Raw genomic sequence first — 23,009 nt, 5'->3', positions numbered from 1 at the left:
AAAGTTCAGAGTAGACTGTACTTTCTGAGGAGGCTCAGATCATTTTTAACATCTGCAGGAAACTCCTCTGCTTGTTCTACCAGTCTATGGTGGCCAGTGTTTTATGCTGTGTTGTGTTGGGGTGGGAATGTGTCCAAGAGGAGTGTCAACAGGTCGGACAGGAGGGCTGGCTCTGTGGTTGAAGCTGGTGACAGTTGCTGAGAGGAGATAACTGGACAAACTACTGTCCATCATGGATGATGACAGTCATCCTCTGAACGCTGTCATCAGTGAGCAGAGAAGCAGATGCAGCATGAATTCTCCTCCCATGATGCAACACTAATAGACTCAGGGACTCATTCATTCCTCGTGCAATTAGATTGTACAATTCTGAGTTTGGAGGCAGGAGTGGAGTGAAAATATAATGATATTCTATGTTGATCTTTGTGTTATTTTTCTTTGATCTATGTTCTTTATACTTATATTTCTGTCATTTGTGTTATTGTTCTTTTATTGCACTTTGTTCTTGCTCTGTGTTGCTCTATGCTGGAAACCATTTTCCCGAAAGAGACCTCTGGAGGGATTAATAAAGTCCGTCCAACCACAACCACTCTGCTGCAATTAGTAAAGCATCAAGGTTTGTCATCAATCCCGGAAGTTTGCACCTCGTAGGGACTTATTGTACAAACAAAGCAGGTCATGATTACAGCTGGTAAACTGCTCTCTCGTAACCTCTCGTCCGCCCAGATCTCAGACGGGGGAGAACTTTTAAAGTACTAACTTCAAAACATGGTCATGATGAGGGACTAACTGTGTGAGAGGAAGACTTCAACAACAAGAAAAGTTGACATAAGTTGCACATTGAAAGTTTTTTTTTTTAAGGAATGTTCCTTTTCCAAATAGGTATTGTCAATATTTATATCAGCCGCTCTATTTCGTGATCCTTAGAAAATAAGTAAGTAAGCCTTATTTGTACAGCAGTTAGATCGAATGAATAACATCACATACATATTTAAACTTAGTGTTCAAGAGTTTAATCAGAAATATAAAAACATTTTTACAGAGATGAACCAATTTATTTTCAGCATCGCCAGGACGACACAGGTAAGGCCACAACTTCCAGACATTCACAGGACACACAAATTCACACACAAGTAGTGAAGTCATTATCTGTTAAAATAAATGTGTCCTTTCTTAAGATTCAATATTCTATTATGTACAGTGAATTAATGTCAATTTGTTGGCTGCAAGTTCACAATCACTTCAGTTAGAATGTATTCTCATTAAATAGAAAATAATATTTAGAGTAAAGATCTACAAGGTTAAAAGGTATAAATGTTCTTTGATGAACAACATATAAAAGATTGTACTTTACTGATTTGACCTTCCTGCTCAATTCATGCTCAGATATCTGTAGGAAGTTCTTTCTTTAGTGGCTTCATGGGTAAATCTATTATAATAGTTCAACCACACACACACACACACAATTCACATCCACAGTTATGAGAGTACAAATCCAAATGAGCTTGGACCAGAACCAGTCTGCAGGAGGTTAGGCATAGAAGATAAGCTCAGGTATCTGCCCTCCCTGGACTCCTGTACCATTGGTGCTGTCGGACGAACACTGAAACTGGAAGGTCACTTTACCACACTGCACCTCCGTCATCCCCTCTTGACCAAAGTAGCTGAGCTCGTTTCCGTCCAGAACCACGCTGGCCGTGTAGAAGGTGTCGGGCTCAATCTGCACCGGGTAATCAAAGGAGACGGAGAAGGTACTGCTGGAGCCGTCAGAGAAGTACTTGATAAGGCGGTGGGCCATGGGTACACCCTGGCGCTTTAGCTCGATCTTTGCGCTGTACTCAGCCGAGCCGCAGCTGGACCCATACAAGCCGAAACCGGCGATGAAAATTCGCTTATCCACAGCAAACTGTATACTGTCGCAGCGGCCACGGTAACGCCACTGGTTGCTTCGGTAGGCGCAGGACTGAAAGCGGTGGCAGCGTTGTGGCGAGAGACCTTTGCGAGGTTTAGTGCAGAACAAAAGTTCAGGCTTGTTTGCGGCAGTGTACCACAAGAAGATGTCGTTGGTTTCGTTAAGAGTCAGAACACCAGACTGTGCTGCTCCATCAGCAAAGTCCTCCAGGGCCATGGTCGGTATTCGGATCAAGTAAATGGACTTTCCAAGAACCAGCCGCTTGTTTTCAATGGATGGCACCAGGTCCTGCCGTTGGCACTCGGCCTCGGCCCAGCTGAGCGCTGCCTCAAACACGACCATCTCTTTGGCATTAAGAGTCTCACGACGTAAAATGCTGTCGAGTGTCTGAGCATCGATGTCGCACAAGCCTTCGGACCGCAGCGCCAGCTCAGCCTGCGCGTCAATCACCTCCCAGCAGCGCTGAGTCAGGTCCGGCTCCTCGAACAGGCAGCTCTGGGACAGCAGCACGCAGGCGTTTTTGGCGCTCAGACTCGTCTCCAGGAAGTTGACACACGCACGTGCCAAATGAGGTACAATGTATTTCTTGGCAGCGTAAAGCGTGGCAAGCACCGTGTCGGCACACAGGTCGATCTCGTCGCAGTAGATGTATCTGCAGAACCAAGCACCATATTGAGCCAGACGTTGAAAGACGATAAGAATAAGTCATCACTCACTTGAACATGGCGAGGAACGATGGCGGCTCCACGTCAGGTATTCTGATCTCGTCCTGATCCTCGGCCAGTTCTCCATAGAACATGGCGTGGAACACAGAGCTGCCGACGGCGAGAACGTACTGTAAAAACGAAGAGACCACAGTTAGCAGGTAACACCATCAAGAATATGTCCCGCTGGTACCTTGTGACCTGGGACTCGCTGTGTCCCACCCGGTGGTCCAACCACGAAGTGAACATCCGCCATCATCTCATTGTTAAACATGACTGAATTCCTGTAACATACACAAACAGGAAGCTGTCATGATTGCACCGCGGCTTGACATGCTGACCAAACCTCTCTCGGATGGTGGGGTACAGGCCCTGCCAGTTGCAGCCCCTCTGCACAGTGCTGGTGTGGTTGTTGTTGGTCTGGTTCTGATGCTGGTACTGTTGAATGGAGGTGCTGCTCACTGAAGTGGGCGTGTCCAGCTTCGTGGTGGGGAACAGCTCAGCAGCCATTATCTTCTGGTCAAGCAGCTGACCAGCACATAGCCCACCCTGGTGACAGGCAGCTGCTGACCGAGGTTTGACGGCGACCAGGATCCACAGGCACCAACTGGGAACAATTATATGGAATATGGTCATCGAGACCCAAGTAGACCTATTCTCTCCCAAAACTTCACATGGCAGAAGAACATGTCAACCTAGAAGATGCCAAACCTCCTCTGGGTCACTGACACAACACACACCCTGGTGCCAGGTGGCAGGAAAAGACTTACAAAATAGTTCCATCACTACTGCACTGTGGAAATGTGAACGTTAGCACACTCAGCGACTGCAATTTTTACGAACTTATTTCGGTTTAAAATACAAATCTGATCCTTGTTGTGTCACGAGATGGATCAACCTTAAGGTGAAACAAACCGCTAGCATGCAAACATTAGCAGCGCTAGCTTCCATCAACAAGTCCAACAGAGTGAAGTTACAAAACAACAGACGGATGTCACTGCGTCATTAAAACAACTCGCATACATTGACGTTTTACCACAATACTTAGACGACATTTTTGTTTGTTTATCTAAAAAAAAAAAACAGCCACTAGGATTGGCTAAGCTAACGCATTCAAAAGGGCTACAACATCCTCTCGGTTTAAAGAACAACATTCCCACATACTTCTAATGTCACCGGCAGTATTTCTGCGCATCCACTCGTTAAATCCTAGTTTGGTGTCCACTTTTTTTTCAGATCTAGTGAAACTCTTTGTTTACAGTTGCGTAGATTTCTTATTCGTCAGACAGGAAGTCAGAACTCTGCACCGCCATCTATAGGAGGAAGACAGAATTAAACGGAGATGCTCTAAAACACGGGGGTCCAGTGTTTTTCCAGGGCCACATTCGATGAATTTAATATTTTATCGTATAGTCAAATATTAAATAAAACACAGCTAAAACAAATAATACAACATTCTGGATGAAGAAAAAACACGAATCAAAATCCACCTACTGACCTCACCTACCTCTAAACAACATGACACTGTTTCCTGAAGCTTCATCAACACATCTACTACTGTTCATGTCACTGTTACTCAGAGGATTGCAGAGGCGGATGACGTCATAGGCAACGTTGAGTTTGCAAGTTCAAATGAACATTACGCAATAAACAAAGGACCAACATTAGAACTTAAAAAATTAAATTTAAAGTAACAAATAATTCCGTCTTAAGATGCTTCCTGAAGGAGTCAGAATCTATCAAACACAGAGGGAGAGGGAGATCGTTCCAAAGCTTAGGATCAAAAGCTTGGAAGGATTTCTCTCCTCAGGAACCGTCATCAGATTCCGATCCACAGACTCCCGAGCTGTGGTACAAGTCTTGAACAGGTCACTGATGGAAGGTCTGAACATGAATAGCTCTGAAAGTAAGAACAAGAATTTTAAAGTTGATCCTGAAAGAAACTGGCAGCCAGTGAAAAGTTTTAGGAATCCCAGAAATGTGAGTTCTTAGAGTTTTATAATATAATTTGTAAAATAATTTGTTACAATGGTTAAAAATAAAATACGCAGACATATGGATTAAAAGCTTCAGATCATGTTGTGACACCATCTTCCTGAGTTTAGAGATTTTCCTCAGTTTTAGGAAAGAGGCTCGCGATTCAACTATACTGTGTAGAATACCCAGGTTTCAATTTTAGTTCAAAACACAAAACAATGTTTTCCAATCAAAACAACACACATCTTAATTGAACATTTTTATTGTTATATCCAATAAATCAGACATTTCAGCCAAAACATCAACAAAAAAGTAAAATATTTAAGATCTTTCCAAATCCAAAACTTTAAACCTTTCATTCGCTGATAAAGAACTCTCGATCTGCATGTAAACAATGATACATCTGAATTAAATAAGGAAAAATATAAAAATATAAATATTAAACATCACATTTTGAAACATAATTATAAAACACTTGGTGGCGATAATTAACTGACACAAGTCCAATGTTGTCAGAGTGATTAACATTGACACTATATACAACATTATTAGATGTGTTTTTGTACATGAGCTTTAAAAAATGTTATCTGTTAAACTACAACACATCCAACCACTCGCGCACACAAACAACGCTGCTATATTTATACCATATCAAATCTTGAACTAATCCAGGAAAAACATTAAAGTGTCCACCAAACAAATAAATAAGCTTATTCTCTACACAAAAAAGCACGTTTTAGTCTTACAGCAAAATAAGCTAATTAGCATTAGCATTAATGGCTATCGACTCTAGTCGTATAGTGAGTATGTCCGTGTTGATGGGTGATTACACATATATTGTTGTATACTATATAGATACTGTAAATCACCACTAGTTTAAGTTGTTTTCTCTAACTCAAAGAGTCAGTATTTTTTTTTTAAACTTTCAACTTTGAAAGTCTAGTTGCTGTGCTTCCTGTACGTGTGTCGGTATATCACCATTGTCACGAGTGTCAGTTGCTGTACATAAACTATAAGTGCCAGTGTTTTGTATAAAAATAGAGTCGGTATCTATATTTAAACTAAGTTAGTTTGTCTGTGACCGCAAATGACCCGCGACATGAATAGAGCCGGACTCGTGCGTTTCCGAGTCCGGAGAAATCAGTCGATGAGACTTGAGTTGAAACATGAAGAGTTCGCTGCTGTGCTTATTTAGTTTTTTGTTAAAATTCGCAACCTCGTCCGTCCGTAACACATATTGGTGAGTGTGCGACTGAACGAGTGGAAGCTGCTGTGTGTGCTTTCAAGTGCATCAAGAATGTGTCAGTTACTGTGCGGTGTCAGTCATTGCAGCGAACAATCAAAGTGGAAACTAAACGTATTGAGGGGCGTCAGTACTGCCAGTGTCAAGTATCGAGGTCACTCCTGTGGTGTCAATCAAAATAAATCTAAAGAGTCAGTAATCAAATATAATTTATGCGGTGTCAGTCATTGCAGCGAACAATCAAAGTGGAAACTAAACGTATTGAGGGGCGTCAGTACTGCCAGTGTCAAGTATCGAGGTCACTCCTGTGGTGTCAATCAAAATAAATCTAAAGAGTCAGTAATCAAATATAATTTATGCTGAATGACAGTCATCATGTGAAACACACGTGTCAGTGTTTAGTCATCAGCAGAGAAACGGCTTCTGTCCAAGAGACGTCCATGAGTTCTGGAGGGAAAAAAGGCACAATAACGTCACCTGTCACTTCTGCCATCTTGTTCGAGGGGGTCCAGCGGCAGCAGAAGGAGGCGGGGCTTAGCTGCTCTCCATGTCGCTCAATAACTAGTTATACAAAGACCTTGGCGAGGGCGTCGGCGCCTGCGCTGCCGATGTAGCATTTAGTGGGGTGGAACGCCACGTCGTGGATGGACTCGTCGGACTTCTTGCGATGCGCGGTGAACTCCTGGATGCAGGTCTTGTTCTCCATGTTCCACAGGCGGATGGAGCAGTCGTGGCCTGGAGAGGAAGTGAGTGTCAGTGACCTCGCCAGCTGACCATGAAAGAGAAGCAGGAAAACTCACTTCCAGACATCAGGTAAAGTCCGTTTGGATCCACAGCCAGACTCGTGACCGAGTCCAGGTGAGCGACCATGGAGTGGACGAGTTTACCTGCAGACACTCGATTGTAAGTCGAACCTGAAACGCAGCGGCGGCTGGGAGAGCTCACCCGTGTTGTTGTCGAAGAACTGGATGTGTCGGTCTTCCTGGGCCGTGATGCTGATGGGCAGCGTTGGATGACTCAGCACTTTGTTGATCTTGGTCGGCGCGTCTGTAAGAAGAGAGGGTCTTCAACTGTCTGAGGAAACAACCGCTTCACGTGTTACCTGGAGGACCGGCTGACTCCATGGTCAGGATCAGCTGCTGCGTCTCCATGTTGAACAAGCCGATGTGTCCGGTGGAGAAGGAAGCCACCATGTGGGCCGGGTCGCTCCTCGAAACATCCACGGAGGTCGGGACGCCCAGTTCTGAAACAGGCGGACGGAAACTAGTGGTGTAAGAAAATGTCAGCAGTGTATCGATATCATGTTTTATCTTGTATGTTTTTCATAGTCCGTTTATGTTCTATAATATAATACAATAAATATATATATAAACATATATCATATTTACGGTCTTTGTTTTGTGTTGCAGTTAAGCTTCCGGCCCCTAGATGGCAGCAGTTATCACATTCTGCGCAGCTAAAGGAGAAATAAAATCCTATGAGATCCCTTCGATGACTGAGGACGAGAGGATACAGCCGACTCAAGCAGATTTTAAAACCATATTATTGCACATATTTTTAGTTTTCTAACAAATGACAGCAGTTATGACCTCGTCAAGAGTCATGTGGTCTGTAAATTATGCAACACCAGAGTCAAGTACTTGACAATACTACTAATATATATTTGTTCTTCACAATAACTCTTGTATGTATGTATATAATCGCTGTAACGTGATGTGTATCATATCTCCAGACACACAGTGAGTTGACACGTCTACCTTCTAGAAATGAAATGGGTCTTCTCAGTGAATCACTTGAGGTAATGATTCAACTATAATTAAACAATTGTAATTTTATAATAAATAATTTCAATTATACAATTTCAATTATAACGTAATAATGAATTTTCAAAATTATTATTATAATGAGTGAAGTATAATCTATGTATAATGATTAATATTATAAAGTAATTAAAATGTAATAAGTCAATATCAATGTAATAATGAATATTCAAAATTATTATTATAAATTAATGAGTGAAGTATAATGTATGCATAATGATTAATATTAGTAATTATAATGTAATAAGTAAATAACAATGTAATAATGAATAGTAATAATAATTATTATAAATGAATGAGTCAAGTATAATGTATGTATAATGATTAATATTAGTAATAATAATGTAATAAGTCAATAACAATGTAAAAATGAATAATAATAATTATAATTATTATGTAATGCGTATTGAATCAAGTTTTTTAACTCTTACACCATAAAGATCTCACACACCATTGAAATACAACTCCAAATTTCTAATATTCTTCAACGCTTTGTTTCTGATTAACTTCCTGTTCCTTGTGAGTCATCAGCTTCTCCTGTTCTTTGGAGTGATTTAATGACACGACTGTCACGCCATAACAAACACCGACTTTGTTTGGTGTCTACTCAAAAGTAAAGATTGTGAGTCAAGACTCAAGGGTGAACTTACAGACCAAGGGTCTAAAGAGCCTCACCTCCTCGCCCGTTGAAGACAGCGAGACACGGAGAGACGTTCGAGGCGTTCCAGAGCCGGACGGTTCCGTCCGCCGAGCAGGACAGGAGGCGCTGGTGAGCAGAGCAGTAGACCACGCCCCACACCGAGTCGGTGTGGCCACAGAGCACCCCTCGCACGACCGAGGACTCTGTTTCAACAGAGGGCAGATGTCACTACGACCTCCAGGGGGCGTAAAAAACATTGTCGTCGTACCATATGAGTCGTACGGGTCCACGTTGTGGTCCGGAGTGTTCCAGCTCTGGATGGTTCCGTCCACACCACCACTGAAGCACTGATCCCCGCTGGAGCTCATGGTGACACACAAAACAGCCCCACTACACACACAACCAAAATGTTATTATTTTAATTAAAATTCAAAATATTTAAATGTTAACTTCAACCATTCGATATTTTGATGGCACCTCCATACACACTGACATACAGGGCCGGGTCTAGACAGGCATGTATGAGGGGGCCAGGCCCCCTCTTGCCCCTGCCTAGACCCGGCCCTGCTGACATACAAAAGTGAAAACATTGGAATCTGACCTGTGACCTCTGAAGGTGTAGATTGGTTCCACGTCTAACGCTGCACACCTGGACAGACACACACACGTCACAACACCTCTCAGCGGCACAGTCACATGTGTTGTCATGACAACAGACTTCTTTGCCGGCGTGGTCTTCTGCAGATTCCACAGCTTTAGGGTCTGGTCCTCGGAGGCCGTGACCAGGACCGGCTCCAGCGGGTGGAAGGCTAGGCTGCGCACTGAGTCGAAGTGGCTCCTCAGGGTGAACTTGGGGTTCCAGGTTTTCCTCAACGCGTCCGTGTTGTTGGCGACCTGCTGTCAGAACCAGGTTACCACGGCGTGCGTCTGTGTGTACACGTGTGCGTCACTCACGTCGTATGGAGTCACCTCGGCCTCGTTGGCGACGGTCAGTCCGGCCAGTTCTCCCAGGCCCAGCTCGTCGTCGAGCGCCTCCTCGGCGCCGCCCAGAGAGAACGTCTTCCCAGATGAAGGCAGGAAGGTCATGGTTTCTAAGGCGACTGGGCATTGATCACATGATCACAGAGGAATATGTAGGATGAGGACTCACCGTCGTCTGGACGCCCCACCTCTGGATCACCGAGTCTGGGCAGGCCGGGCCGAGTGGGGGGTGCGAAAGGGGGCTGCAGGGAGGGAAGGTCCTCCACTTCCCGGAGGTTGGACAGCATGTCCTGCAACCTGGAGCGGTTTGGTCCTGAGGAGGAGATGATGAAGATATCTCCAGAGATGAGAGGATGACAGGCACTCACTCTTGAGGCCCTTCTTGCTCCTCCGCTCCTTCCTGTACTGCTCCTTCAGCTGCGCAATGAGACCCTGGTCCACGTCCCAGGACTCGCCGACCGGATCCTCCGACTTCTCTGAGATCCATTAGGAGAATTGATTAGACGGCTACTGGCTACGTTTTAAGATCTTTTGTCGTTTCTTCTGTATCCTCTGTCATGACGTCACATAATGATGACATCATCACTAATGGACGTCCACATCCACGGAACAGCTGCAGTGAGTCAAGGAGGCAGCGTGGGTACACAAATGTTTCATAACTGTGTGTGTGTGTAGGAGAACACTCATTGTCTTCGGCAGGACCATGTGGTTGCTAGGTAACAGGAAGAGCTTGCAAACATATCGGGACTCACCCCAGCCTGCAGGGCCCGACTCGGACCTGCCGTCCAGTTCTGGACTGGACAGGAAGTGGAACCTCTTGAGCGCCTCCTCAGCGTCGGGGTCATCGCTGAGGTCTGAGGATGAACTGGACGACTGTCCGGCCATCTGAAGCACACAGTGTGTCCATAAATGTGTGTATGTGTGACAGTGTGTGTGCCTGCACTTGTATGTTTTTAAGTTTTACAGTATGTGAAAATGTGTTAGCATGTGTGTTTTGTGTGATTCATGTTTACAGTGGTGTGTATTTGCCTTGTTTGTGTACCTTTGCTTGTTAGCGTCTTTGCTTTATTATCCATCGTCAAAATATGTTTACCTACAAGTTCAAATACAAATCCACAGATACATATTTCTAGTATTTGTTCTCATATGTGTATGAGTTACTTTGTGTGTGTGTTGTTGCTTGCTTGAATTATTAATTAGAATTGAGTGTGGGTTTAAGCTTTTTTGCGTGTCTTTAGTTAGTGGTCCATGTGTCTCTCACAGCAGTCAGGTCCAGCTGTGTCTTCATCCGTGCTTCCTCCTCCTCCTCGTCTTCATCACTGAGATCGGCAGCAGCGTTCTCGATGAACTTGAACGCCTCCAGCACCGCGGCGGAGTCGCACACGTCCAGGCGGCTGCAGGCACGACACGCCCGTCACACCTGAACAAAACCGCGGGTGTTTCCGTCTCACCTGGCCACGCCCCCCTCAGCCTCGGTGCCGTTGACCATCGGGTCGGTTCCACGGTCACTCTCCGTCAGCCCCAACAACGCTCTGACGCGCTGTGACTTCACATCCAGGATCGCGTCCGCATAGCCCACTTCCTGCAGGTACCTGCAGAGGTCAAAAGGTCATGCGTGAACCATTCAGCTCAAACCTCACAAAATACAAACGTCCTCTGCCCGGCAGTACCAGCCGCTCTTGTCGCAGCAGCATTCGCACAATCCTCCTTTCAATGTTGAGACGGCAATCACACAGCGCCACTGTCATCTACACTAAAGGCTCCCTGACACACACAAACACACACACACACACACACACACAGGAAACAACTGGCACGAGCAACAACAGATACACTGTAAAAAAGTGCAACTCATCTGCAAGATATTTATTTCGCTAACAGATACAAGTTTAATATTTTTGATATTAATACACGTATCAAAAAAAAACACAAGAATCACAACAAGCAAACACAATCCGAGAAAAACATATACATTTAAATACTTACAACTCATTGAACAAGCGACAACTAAGTACACAAAAACACAGCTGTACAAAAACACAACCTAGTCAAATAATTTCAATTCAAACAAACTGCTTTACACAAATACATGCACACAATTCTCCTCATCTGTGTGGGTGTGCATGTGTGCATGTGTGTGTGTGTGTGTGTGTGTGTGTGTGTGTGTGTGTGTGTGTGTGTGTGTGTGTGTGTGTGTGTGTGTGTGTGTGTGTGCGTGCACGCTCACTGTCTCAAGAGTTGTCGTCCCTGCCTCCAGGTCAGTTGGTGGCAGCTCGTCGGAGGACTTGGATTGTCGACGTCTCCTCCCTCGTCTGACACACAAACACACTTGGTAACTTGTGATGATGTCACACGGAAGCCCCTCCCGTTGTGGGCGGGGCCTGGGATAAGCCGCCGCTTTCGTAGTTCTTGGTCCTTGAAGATACTGACCAGAGTCGTAGGCGGGCGGGACCATGTCCCCCTGGTTCAGCTCCGTCCCGTACTTCAGCTTGTGGTGTTTGGCTCTGGAGGACAGTGAGCCGAAACATTACGACCACAGATCCCCTCAGGGTCGTGTTGTGCCAGATACCTTTCCTGCTTCAGGACGTACTCCAGCATCTTGATCCGCCTCACCAGGTCTTTCTTGAGGTTCTCTTGGCCGCGACGCTCTCCCTGCAGAAAGGCCACCTGAGCCTGCACAGAGGACACGCCCCCACACTTAAGACATCAGGTCAACAGGTTCACTTCAGGTTCTTCTCCGCCTGCTCAGACCACCTTGACCCAGAACAGATCAGAGAGCAGCAGGTCAGACGTTCCCACTTTCCCAGGAGGCTTTGTAAGGTTAAACCTCTTGAACCAAATCCCTCTTCAGAGTTAAAGAACCTCCTACATAGTAGTTTTACTACATTTTACCAAATATGTCGTTGCTATTGTAATAAATGTAATGTTATTAATGTATTTATTTGTTGTTGGTTTACTAGTGTGTACTTGATGTTGGTATACTAGTGTTTACCTGATGCTGGTATCCTAGCATATACATAATGTTGGTATACTGGAATGTATTTGATGTTAGTATACTTGTGTGTATTTGATGTTGGTGAACTAGTGTGTACTTGATGTCGGTATACTAGTGTTTACTTGATGTTGGTATAGTAGCGTAGACATAATGTTGGTATACTGGAATGTATTTGATGTTAGTATACTTGCGTGTATTTGATGTTGGTTTACTAGTGTGTAATTGATGTTGGTATACTATTGTTTACTTGATGTTGGTATACTAGTGTTTACTTGATGTTGGTATACTAGCGTATACATAATGTTGGTATACTGGGATGTATTTGATGTTGGTATACTAAAGTGTACCTATGTTGGTATACTACTGTGTACATAATGTTGGTATAATAGTGTGTACTTGATGTTGGTATACTAGAATATACCTGATGTTATTATATTATTGCATTATTATTTTTTGCATATGATTGTGTACTTGATGTTGGTATACTAGTGTGTACTTGATTTTTTTATTTATATACTAGTGTGTACTTGATGTTTGTATACTAGCATGCACTCGATGTTATTATATTATTGCCTTATTGATATTTGCATACCCATGTTTACTTAATGTTGGTATACTAAAGTGTACCTATGTTGGAATACTACTGTGTACATAACATTGGTATAATAGTGTGTACTTGATGTTGATATACTAGAATATACCTGATGTTATTATATAATTGAATTATTGATTTTCGTATACGAGTGTGTACTTGATGTTTTATACTAGTGTTTACTTGATTTTGGTATACTAGTGTGTACTTGATTTTGGTATACTAGTGTGTACATGATGCTGATATGTTAGTGTATACTTAATGTATGTAAACTAGCATGTACTTGATGTTGGTATACTAGTATGTTCTTGATGTTTATATACTAAAAATCCTTACTTCCTGCTCATAAAATCTGGAGATGAATCAAGCAAATATTGAGTCTAATGAGAACTTGTTTTTGATGTTACATAATAGAAGCTGCAGCTCTGAGTCTCCAGCCAACTGAATGAAACTAAAACACACAGACCATAATTGGGTCGCTTCAGACTCGAGGCAAACGCAGCTGCAGCTTCGCAGGCAGTGACGTGACTGTTGATATTTTTACATTTCTCACATGCAGGGGTCAGCTGAGTGCTCCTCGCCGCTCTCTGGCGCCCCCTCTTGATATGTCAACGCAACTTAAACAAGACGTGGGAGACTCTCTGATATGTATGGCCAGGAAGAATAATAGTCGCAGACGTCATCAGCACACGTGAAATTTAACTAAATATTAAATGTTGCTTTTGCGTGTTTTTTGATGCTCAATATTTAGCTTAACCTGAAACATTCAGAACCATCAGCACAATTGACATGCCAGGGTCCACATGAAGTACTATCTTGAGGTCTTGTTCACCAGTGAGGGAAGGACAGAGTGTTGGGTAAAGAAGGTGAGGAGAAAAGCTGAGCCCCGAAACATGACCTCTGACAAGAGGTAGAAAGTTGTTTAGAATGTTTCAAATTGAGTCACGTGGATGAAGTCGAAGCAAACGTTACAAAGGTAGACAGAAGAAAATAAGGAGACAGAGATAAGATAGAGGGGATAAAGAAGAAGAAGAAGAAAACAGAAGCAGTAAAGAAGAAGCACCCGATCGTCTCGCTCTAAAATGTGATGTACTTAACGACCTCTGACCTCTAGATGCGAGTACGGTAAAGAACCGTTAAACAGTTTAAAATCTCTAGAGTCAACTCAGCCTTCCTGAACACTGTGGATAAACTCAACCTCTTTCATCGGAGAACGAAAACAACGATGATCAAGTTCATAGTCTCCTGTATTTAAAGTGTTTTAGGACTTTTGTTCTATGGTTTTATGAGTATGCACTTCCCCTTTTAAAGGAGATGAAAAAGCTTTTGTATCAGAAATCAAAAAAACATTTTTATTAGATTTATTTTCATCCTTTTTTATTTTTCCCGTTAAATTAGGGCTTTCTGCTTATTCGTTGAGCCACTTATCTTGATGAACGTTTTCAATAATATAGCCAATAGCTCAACTATTATCTCAGCAATGGTACTGTTATAGGTCCATGTAGGTCCAGAGTTCTAGTCGAAATCCACCATCAGTGGAGATCTTTGTATTTTAGCTCAGCTCTTTCTTCACCACAACAGTGTCCTTGTGGCTGGAGGTGGTGAACCCTCACCAGCCCCTGAGATACTTCCTCCACCATCAACATCTGGACTCAACTTTTTGTTACCTTGGAGACACTGAACCTCATCCTCACAATAGATGGGGATATTGTGTAAAATAACTGTATGTAAATAACACATACACAAAGGGGAAGTTGATTTTTACAGCCAAGTGTGTCTATATAAGAAGTTGTAGGAATATCTGCCTCCTTCGAGAAGTTTGGTCTTGAGGACATTTTAGATTCGGTTCAGCGCCACATTCCGATGGAGGCGCGTGACGGAGCAGTTGCGTGTCCGGGGCGGCTTTACCTGCAGCTCGGCCCGCTCCACCTCCCAGTGCGCCCTGTCCACCTCGAACCGGGCCCACTCGTACTGAAGAAAGTGCAGGATCCTGGGAAGGCTGTACTGAGCTCTGGCCGCTTCTCCTCCGCCGACGTCAGGCTGTGGTGCCTTCACGGTCCCTCCTCCTCCGGGCAGACCCGCGATGCTCCCGCCGTTGAAGAGCACACCGGGGCCCACCTGCTCGTCCATGGCCGAGCCGCCCTGGAACGTGTTCGGGTCCTGGTTCTACTCCGTGTCGTTCGTTAGGTAAGACGGTCCATTCGCATCCGCTCGGGAAGAGGCAGCTGTCGGAGGATGAACGTGCGTCAACATTCTGGAGCGACGACAACTTCCGGCCCACACTTTCGAAATAAAACTTTCTTCTGAGCACAGAGGTCACACGAACAATGAGACCGCGCTGTCGTTGACGTCACCGTGGTGGAGAGAGCAGTCGTTTATGATTCAAAAGGTGCCGCTTTTTTTCATGCAAACATCTAAACGTTTCACAATTGAAACTAATTTAGACAAAAGAAAACATCAGGTTTGAACTGAGGGGGCGTGTCTGTTGATGACGTAGACAGGCGGCCATGTGCTAATCAGCTGATGCGCAACAGCCGCATACTTAATTACACACGCACACACACACACTCCTCACACACACACCAGCTTCATCATGACTCCCTTCGATCGGAACCAGCAGCAGAACAACAAACCCTTCAAGCAGCGCAAGAGTTTCGGTAAATAAAAAAAAACAACAACTAAAAAAGCAAAGTTCGTCTCCAACTGACTTTCTTTGGTTCTGTTTCTCCAGCGACACGAAAGCAGGAGGTCGCAGGGATCCGGTCCAAGTTCCCGAACAAGATCCCGGTGAGTCCCGCTTCTGTAAGATCTCGGTGTGTTGCTCCAAGTGGGGTTTTTTTGGGTTTTTTAAAAAGCTTCTGAAAATCCATTTTTGTGTGACTTGAGGTCACTTCACCGTCTTTGTGAATCTGTTAACATTTATTTAACCTATTTCTGTGTTTTTGTTGTTGTCTTTGTATTGTTGTGTGCACTTTTTAGACTTTAAGACTTTTAATTTCTGTCTCACTGATGGTTCACATGTATCTGGGGGATCAAGTAAAATATATTAGACACTGAATGTAATTCATTATTATTATCAGTCCGTGAAGCATAAAGTAGTGGCTCTTATTTTAGGGTGTTTGTATATTGTGTTGATGTACTGTCTTGAAACTCTATTGTGTATTCATCTGGTTCTGGTGACTTCACAGGTGATCATCGAGCGTTACGAGCGAGAGAAGTTTCTTCCTCCGCTGGACAAAACCAAGTTTCTGGTTCCCCACGAGCTCCCATTGACCCAGTTTGTCACCATCATCAGGTACCAGAACCATCCCTCGGGGTCTGAAACCTCGAGTCGCCACCGTCGAAGGTTCAGAACCTCATGATGAAGTCCTGAGAGTTTCTGCTGCGTAATCGTGACCTGAGCTCAGTCACACGTTCCGGACGTCGTGACAGTTCGTCTGACGTCTGTCAGGCTTATTCAATTGTTGCGTAAGAAGCAACCATTGTGACAAACGGGAACAGGGAAATCTTTATTTACAAGGTCAAGAAAAAAAAGTCACAGTCAGGAGGTTGGTTGGAGAACAACCAACTTAAACTGTTCAAGTTAATGTTTTTTAAATGGTACCCTGAAGGATTAACATCAGTCAAATAAATCGATGACCTTTTTTTTCGCAACAAATGTTGATTTATACAATAAATATCTTAAACTGAGAAAGTTAAGTCAATCTGGGTTTGTTGACTCAGTGTGGGTTAATCTGGGATTGTTAACTAAACCTTGGAATTCTCATTCATGGTCTTAAAATTTACATAATGCGGTCTAACGTTGATCTGATTGATGGATTTTCTTAGTCTGAGAATTCTAAATCTCTTAAAGTTGCCTATAATGTCTTCAAGGTCATAAGTCAAATTTAATCTTCTTAAATCTCGACCTGGTCGAGAAGAGTTGACGCAGTGATCTTGACTTTTCTTGGTTGAACCTGGGAAACCTGTCAATGTGTTTTCTGTAATCCGGTGTCAAACTGGTTCATTCATTCGAATTCATTGTAAATCTTCCTTGTGTGACTGTTCATGCAGATTAGATTTTATGCTTTTTTTTAAATTCTCTCTCTGATGCAGATGAGTAAGAAATGTTGAACCAGTGAATTAATTTTAGTTTTCGAATCCATGGCAGAAAAGTCTCATACACCGTTAAAATACCATCAAAACGACTTGATCTGGATTAACATTAGTTGACATCAGAGAGTTCCTGGCCTTCAAATGTCTCTGGTTGACCTGAAAAGGCATTTGTGTCTGATTTTTCAGCTCTAGCGAAGAAAACATTTAGGTTTGTTTTAAGATTATAAAATAAACATGATGAATGCTTTACATTTTTTAGTTTATCCACAATGTGCAACAACGTGTGCGGCCACATGGGGGCGACATTGTCCTCGCAAAAAAACATTTTTCAAGAGCGGTACAAATGATAATAGCAAACTGTTTAATGAACAGCAGAACATATATAAATCATAAAATCCTGTTTGTTTTAAATCCAAAATGATCTGGGTTTTTTTTCTGGGACTTTTTACAAAAGTATATTTCTGAGAATATTTGAACTAAGGATTTCCTTTGATTTCTTTGATAATGTGCTCTCACAGGAACCGGATGGCTCTTCTGCCGACCCAGGCCTTCTACCTGCTGATCAACAACGGTGGTCTTTCAAGCATGTCTCTGACGATGGCGCAGGTCTACAAGGACAACCAGGATGAAGATGGTTTCCTTTACATGACCTATGCCTCGCAGGAGATGTTTGGAAGCTGCTCAGCTGCTCCGTGAGGCCCACCAGACAATGACCGGCTTGTAAATACTGTATATATATTTGTGTAATATTCTGTTGCCTTTTAAAAAAACTGTTGTCTAATAAATCTTTGAACGGGTACCAGCAGGGGGCGACTGCGAGCCCTGTCTGCGTACTAATGTAAAAGAGTTTCAAACTAATAAATGTTAGGAATTTAAATACCTTTCTGCTCATTTTTCAACAGAATGAAACACATTTGAATATTTCAGAGATTATACATTTCACTATTGTTTAACGATAAAATCACTTTTCTTTTTGTATTCACTCAATACTAAAGCAATCGTTAACATTTTGAATAACTACATCTGAAAGTACAAAAAAATAACTGGTTTATTAAGTAGTTAATATAATTTTCTACTTTATTTACTTTATTAAAAATGCATGTGTATATGAACATTCAAACTTGTTTATTTTCACATTTAATTTATATTTCAACATTTAATTAGGTATTTATTAAGGTGTGCATCTCTTCAATATAAGACGGTCCGATGCGTATCTAGATACATGGGGTATGAAAGGATTCAGGAACGATGCATTTTAAAAATAAACGATTTGATTCGGTAAGGATCTGATTAGATTTAGTACAATATGATGTAATGGGATGAGTCTGCAAATTCTCTTTTGTTCAGGTCAAAGACATCTGTAGGCAATTAAATCAGGTCAACTGGACTTGGTTTTTGTCTGTGAAGACGTTTCTTATCCAAGTGGCTTCATATGTTCGAGAGACTAGCAAGTCTGACTAGAAACAAACCAAGTCCAGTTGACCTGATTCAATTGCCTAAACCAGGGGTGGGCAATTATAATTCTTCAAGGGGCCACATTAAATTATGTGAATGTTGTTAGGGGCCGTCAAGCAAAAAAAAAGACGAAAAAATCCCATTAAAAAAAGGACATTCGTCATTAGGCCGTGATTTTTATTAAGCTTAATAAGCTGCAATTTTATTCTTGTATAGATGAGTTTTTTCAAAACATTTCTTCAACTAACTTATAAAAAATGCTTTTAGGGATTAATATATACTTGACACTTACACACAAAAAGTAAAATAAGTGTTATGTTGCAATGTAAATGAATTAAAAATATAAAATACATTTGTTAATGTTTTAGAACCATTTATACATGATCATACTTTGACATTACGAGGGCCGCATAAATACAGTCAAAGGGCCGCATGTGGCCCCTGGGCTGCACTTTGCCCAGGTCTGGCCTAAAGAGTAATCCCATATAGTTACTTGTTTAAATTAGACATTTTAACTCATTAATCATCCTAAATCAATCCTAAAAATGTGATATTATGTCTACACTTTAAGAGTTAAATAAGAGCAAAATACTCAAGTACATTTCAAAAAGGATGTGAAAGAAATAAACCATTTGGAGAGAGGTCTGAGTAGACTCAGATCTGGGAACAATGAGCTGCTACTGAGGTCAAAATGATAAACATACAAAATAATACAATTTCGCTCATTATTGCCACTCTCTGCATTCAACAGCTGATATTTGACTTCATCATAACAATGTTTTGTATATTAACTGCAGTTTGTCCTGATGAACGGACTCATGTTTGTTTTTCTCTTATGCACTCTGAAGGGTTGTGAATACATTAATAAACATCATAAAAATGGTATCATTATTATTATCATTTCAACAATGCAGAAAACTAAATAATAGGTCATTCAAAATGAAATGATTTGCTATCAAACTTAACCTAATTTAAAATAAGGTAAAGACATAAAATATTTCAATGTAGCGTGAAAGAAACTATAGTTCACCAGGCTTGTGGTACATTTGGATCGGCTTGTGTATCGGTGCAGTCACATCTTTTAAAGCAAAACCGATTTCCGAATTAATATCGGTAATTAGTTACATTCCTAGTATTTATTATTTCATAACTCTTTTCATTAATATCCGCTTTTATATTTCGCTGGCAGTTTGCAAGTTGAGTAGGTCGGACGTACATTGGTCTAAAGCAGCAAAAAGTCAAAAAACTGTAGGACGAAAAAAACGCTGAATGTAGGTAAGTAAGTAAGTAATTGTTATTTGTATAGCGCTTTTCCAGACCAGGGTCACAAAGCGCTTAAACAATCAAAACAATATTCAATAAAGTATATACTTTAAAGGTCAAGATAAAACTGATAACACAACAGGAGTTCCAGAAAATGAAGGAAAAGCCTGAACAAATAAAAACATCTTCAGATGTTTCTTAAAGGAGTCAGTAGATCATCAAACACAGAGAGAGGAAGATCGTTCCAAAGCTTAGGAGCAACAGCCTGAAACCGTGTGCGTGGAACCATAAGTAGATTCTGATCCACAGACCTCAGAGCCCGAGCTGGGGTGCAAGGCTGGATCAGATCAGTGATGTATATATGATTCTTCAAAACAGATAAAATCTGAATAATTCATTAATTTTTTATCTATTAATAATTAATTTCGAGCATTTTATTTTAATTCACCCATGTATTTCTTTTTTTTTAACTTTTAGTTGGACGTTTAAACGTTTTATTCATAAACATGTGCTTCATCGACCTCCAGAGTGACTCCTCCTGTAGCTCGTCGACGATCTTCGCCGGCGCTAAAAATAACTCGCGTGCGCGTGACAGGTCGTCGAAGAAAAAAGTGCTCGCCGCTGACGTCACGCCCGACACTGAGCAGTTGTAGGCTAGGCGCGTGCTCGCTCGCTCGACGGACGGACGTCGAGGTGAGACTAGCAGAGAAGTCGCTGCAGGTTTTCGGTGCTCTCCAGGATCCTGAGGCGGGCTTCGGTTCCACGTCTGACCCGCAACATGTCGGCGGCTCCCGCTCGCAGACAGTCGTGCTGCCTGTGCGACCTGCCGCGCATGCCCTGGGCGATGATCTGGGACTTCAGCGAGCCGGTGTGCCGCGGATGTGTCAACTACGAGGGCGCCGACCGGGTGGAGGTGGTCATCGAGAGCGCCCGGCAGCTGAAGCGAGCCCACGGCATCCAGGGAGGCCGGCTCCCCGGGCCCCCGGGGAAGCCCCTCCAGGCGCCCGGGGAGCCGAGCTCGCGGCCCTCGCAGCCTCCAGACCGCTACCCGCAGGCTGACAGGCCGCTGCGGACGGAGCTCCAGGCGGGGCGGCAGGCTAACGGCCTACCCGCGCTCAATGGCTTCCCCAAACCGGATGAACCCCCGGAACTGAGTCGTCAGAGCCCGAACCCCCGCCGGACCCCCGTGGTTCCCTCGAGCCTGGCGAACGGCGGCGTTGTTTACCCTCGCGGGAGTCTTCACGGGGAGCCCGGGAGGTGGCCCGACGAGATGTCCGACCGGGACAAGGACTGGCTCGGGAAGGGGAAGACGGCTCGAGACCTGATGGTCCTGCAGGCGTTCGATGGACGTCTGAAGAAGGAGCCCACCGCCATGCAGCGGGTGGTGAGCAGCGAGGGCGCCCCCTCTCGGGCAGGTGAGTACAACACCTGGCGCACTGTGACCTTCAGAACTGTAGATGGGAAAAAAAGAATGTTGACTTTTGTGACGTACTTTCTGTCGACGCCTCATTTGTATAGTCCAAATGTCATTTATTTTGATATATCTTATATCCTTATAAAGTTCCTTAGAACCTGTTGACGACATAACAAAAACAAACGTTTTTAAATTTGCTGTGTTTCTAGGATTAACTTCTTAAAACCCCTTTTCTAGGATTTGGTTTATCTTTGTGTTAAGTTTGATAATATATTATTTAGCAACAGTGACCAGTTATCTTTGAGAAGAATCCTTCGTACACAAAGTACTACCATACTGGATACAACTCGCACCGTTCTATTATGATGCTGCTACATGAAACGATGTTATCGCCGTCAAAGTACTTTGATCAAAAACTGAACTAAAACATGCGTGTGTCACAGAGAGGGCGAAGGCGGCTCGCGGGAGGAAGAGGAAGACCTCTCCGGAGCCCGACGGCGAGGGCAGCGCCGCCGCGAAAATGACCCGCGGTGAGGTCCCGCTGTGGCTGCCTTCCAGTTCCGAGGTCCTGAGTCTCCCCTTCTCTGTCGCCCCCCCTTCCCTGGTGTCCTCACACCCCCGGACTACCCCTCCAGTCGGGGTGACCGACCAGTCCCCCATAGCTGCCCTCATCCTCGCCGCTGACAACGTGGGCTCGTCCGGGTCACTCAGAGACTCGAACCTGGTCCACTCCGCTCTCGCCGGCCCGCGAGAGATCAGCAGCTGCCCGACGTCGCCGTCCTCCCAGAGACGTCAGAGGGAGGGTCTCGCCAGCGCCCCGCCCACCAGCATGGATACCAGTCCGAACCTCCCGGATCCCTCTGCGGCGCCGAGTGGCGCACCCCTCAACTGCACCCTCTGCCATGAGCGCCTGGAAGACACGCACTTTGTCCAGTGTCCTTCGATCTCATCGCACAAGTTTTGCTTCCCGTGTTCCCGTGAAAGCATCAAACAGCAGGTGGCGAAAGGTGAAGTCTTCTGCCCAAGTGGTCAGCACTGCCCCCTAGTGGGCTCGGACGTCCCGTGGGCGTTCATGCAGGGGGAGATCGCCACCATTCTGTCGGAGGAGGTCAAGAAGGAGCGCGACCCATGAACCTTTTTGTGTGTTTTTGTAGTCCGGACACACAAAGTTGTACATTTTTTTTGCGTGAGCTTTTCTTCACCATGTGTTTGTACGTTTTTTATCACTGGTTTCTCATGTGTGTGTGTGTGGAGTGATCTGACAAATACACTCTCAGCACCGATTCTTGAGTCTGTGTCCGTCATTCCTAACAAGCTACTTCAGGTTTGATCAGCTTCATGTTGTATCTCGATTGAAACTCGTCTTATCTCGCGAGTAGATGCATGTTAAACTCCGGCCCGGGTCCATATCTGGCCAGATGAGTCTTTTTTTTTGTGCACACTAGGAGCTTTAAATGTATATAACAGGGCTGTGTATTGGCAAGAATCTGGCGATACAATGCGTATCACGAAACATGTGAATATATGATATATTTTGATACTGTAGGAACAGAAATGTATTGTTTCTTTTAAAGAAACATTTCATCTGGTGTTTCACAACAAAGAAATGAGTAAATACTTTCTCTAATCAAATGTGAAAGTTTTTGTAGAAAAGTGCTTCTCAAAAGATTAGTTTTAAAGCCAAAACGAGTCCAAACATCAGCTGTAAAAGCTGCTGAAGTCTGGTGTATCCTTTCTTTTCCACTCATCACTGCCATTTCGGTTTTATTATTACTTTGGCTCGGAGGAAATGACGAATGTTGCCAACTAGTGAGTGGAGGTTAAATTGCAGCACACGGTAGCGTGAATTTTCAGACCACAACAACTCTTTAGAAGTCCAAACATTAACTTTAAAAGTGTTGACTGTATCCGCTTGTCC

The 23,009-nt window shown here is 43.6% G+C and overlaps 3 protein-coding genes across 5 annotated transcripts; 2 read left to right on the top strand and 1 right to left on the bottom strand.

The window, feature by feature from the left end:
- Window positions 1–997: 997 nt before the first annotated feature.
- On the bottom strand, window positions 998–15,104 carry LOC148088964 (BTB/POZ domain-containing protein 3-like). 3 transcript variants are annotated; one of them, XM_087801786.1, is made up of 18 exons: window positions 14,773–15,104; window positions 11,847–11,950; window positions 11,708–11,781; window positions 11,505–11,589; window positions 10,729–10,869; window positions 10,539–10,671; window positions 10,030–10,162; window positions 9,646–9,753; window positions 9,447–9,590; window positions 9,251–9,387; window positions 9,015–9,193; window positions 8,898–8,945; window positions 8,565–8,686; window positions 8,332–8,499; window positions 6,939–7,079; window positions 6,782–6,883; window positions 6,637–6,723; window positions 4,905–6,571 (listed from the first exon to the last, which is right to left on the bottom strand). In XM_087801786.1, the coding sequence occupies exons 1-18, from the start codon at window positions 14,992–14,994 to the stop codon at window positions 6,402–6,404; spliced, it is 2,298 nt and encodes a 765-aa protein (XP_087657912.1). In that variant the 5' UTR covers window positions 14,995–15,104; the 3' UTR covers window positions 4,905–6,401. The 3 variants fall into 3 exon arrangements, with proteins under 3 accessions (XP_087657918.1, XP_087657912.1, XP_087657928.1); XM_087801802.1 differs by having other exon boundaries at window positions 9,015–9,190; XM_087801792.1 differs by lacking the exons at window positions 4,905–6,571; window positions 6,637–6,723; window positions 6,782–6,883; ... (13 more) ...; window positions 11,847–11,950; window positions 14,773–15,104 and adding exons at window positions 998–2,564; window positions 2,629–2,747; window positions 2,810–2,900; window positions 2,963–3,223; window positions 3,781–3,911.
- Window positions 15,105–15,249: 145 nt separating this feature from the next.
- On the top strand, window positions 15,250–17,741 carry map1lc3c (microtubule-associated protein 1 light chain 3 gamma). The gene is made up of 4 exons (XM_087801782.1): window positions 15,250–15,521; window positions 15,596–15,651; window positions 16,053–16,159; window positions 17,478–17,741. Exons 1-4 carry the CDS (start codon window positions 15,458–15,460, stop codon window positions 17,653–17,655), a joined length of 405 nt encoding a protein of 134 aa, XP_087657908.1. The 5' UTR covers window positions 15,250–15,457; the 3' UTR covers window positions 17,656–17,741.
- A 2,574-nt stretch (window positions 17,742–20,315) lies between these two features.
- Window positions 20,316–22,372, top strand: irf2bp2b (interferon regulatory factor 2 binding protein 2b). The gene is made up of 2 exons (XM_087782900.1): window positions 20,316–21,092; window positions 21,535–22,372. The coding sequence occupies exons 1-2, from the start codon at window positions 20,456–20,458 to the stop codon at window positions 22,221–22,223; spliced, it is 1,326 nt and encodes a 441-aa protein (XP_087639026.1). The 5' UTR covers window positions 20,316–20,455; the 3' UTR covers window positions 22,224–22,372.
- The last annotated feature ends 637 nt before the right edge of the window (window positions 22,373–23,009 follow it).

Source organism: Callionymus lyra, chromosome 1, assembly GCF_982586985.1.
Source record: "Callionymus lyra chromosome 1, fCalLyr1.hap1.1, whole genome shotgun sequence".
In the NCBI taxonomy this organism is placed as follows: domain Eukaryota; kingdom Metazoa; phylum Chordata; class Actinopteri; order Syngnathiformes; family Callionymidae; genus Callionymus; species Callionymus lyra.
The sequence above is the reverse complement of the archived record's forward strand: the minus strand, read 5'-3'. Positions and strand labels throughout refer to the sequence as shown.

Coding starts and splice junctions, on each gene's coding strand:
- map1lc3c (XM_087801782.1), top strand. CDS start 15,458: ATGACTCCCTTCGATCGGAACCAGCAGCAGAACAACAAACCCTTCAAG. Junction 15,522..15,595: donor CAAGCAGCGCAAGAGTTTCG/GTAAATAAAAAA, acceptor CTGTTTCTCCAG/CGACACGAAAGCAGGAGGTC. Junction 15,652..16,052: donor AGTTCCCGAACAAGATCCCG/GTGAGTCCCGCT, acceptor GTGACTTCACAG/GTGATCATCGAGCGTTACGA.
- irf2bp2b (XM_087782900.1), top strand. CDS start 20,456: ATGTCGGCGGCTCCCGCTCGCAGACAGTCGTGCTGCCTGTGCGACCTG. Junction 21,093..21,534: donor GGGCGCCCCCTCTCGGGCAG/GTGAGTACAACA, acceptor CGTGTGTCACAG/AGAGGGCGAAGGCGGCTCGC.
- LOC148088964 (XM_087801786.1), bottom strand. CDS start 14,994: ATGGACGAGCAGGTGGGCCCCGGTGTGCTCTTCAACGGCGGGAGCATC. Junction 10,163..10,538: donor CACAGCTGGACCTGACTGCT/GTGAGAGACACA, acceptor TGTGTGCTTCAG/ATGGCCGGACAGTCGTCCAG. Junction 9,194..9,250: donor CCGAGGTGACTCCATACGAC/GTGAGTGACGCA, acceptor TGGTTCTGACAG/CAGGTCGCCAACAACACGGA.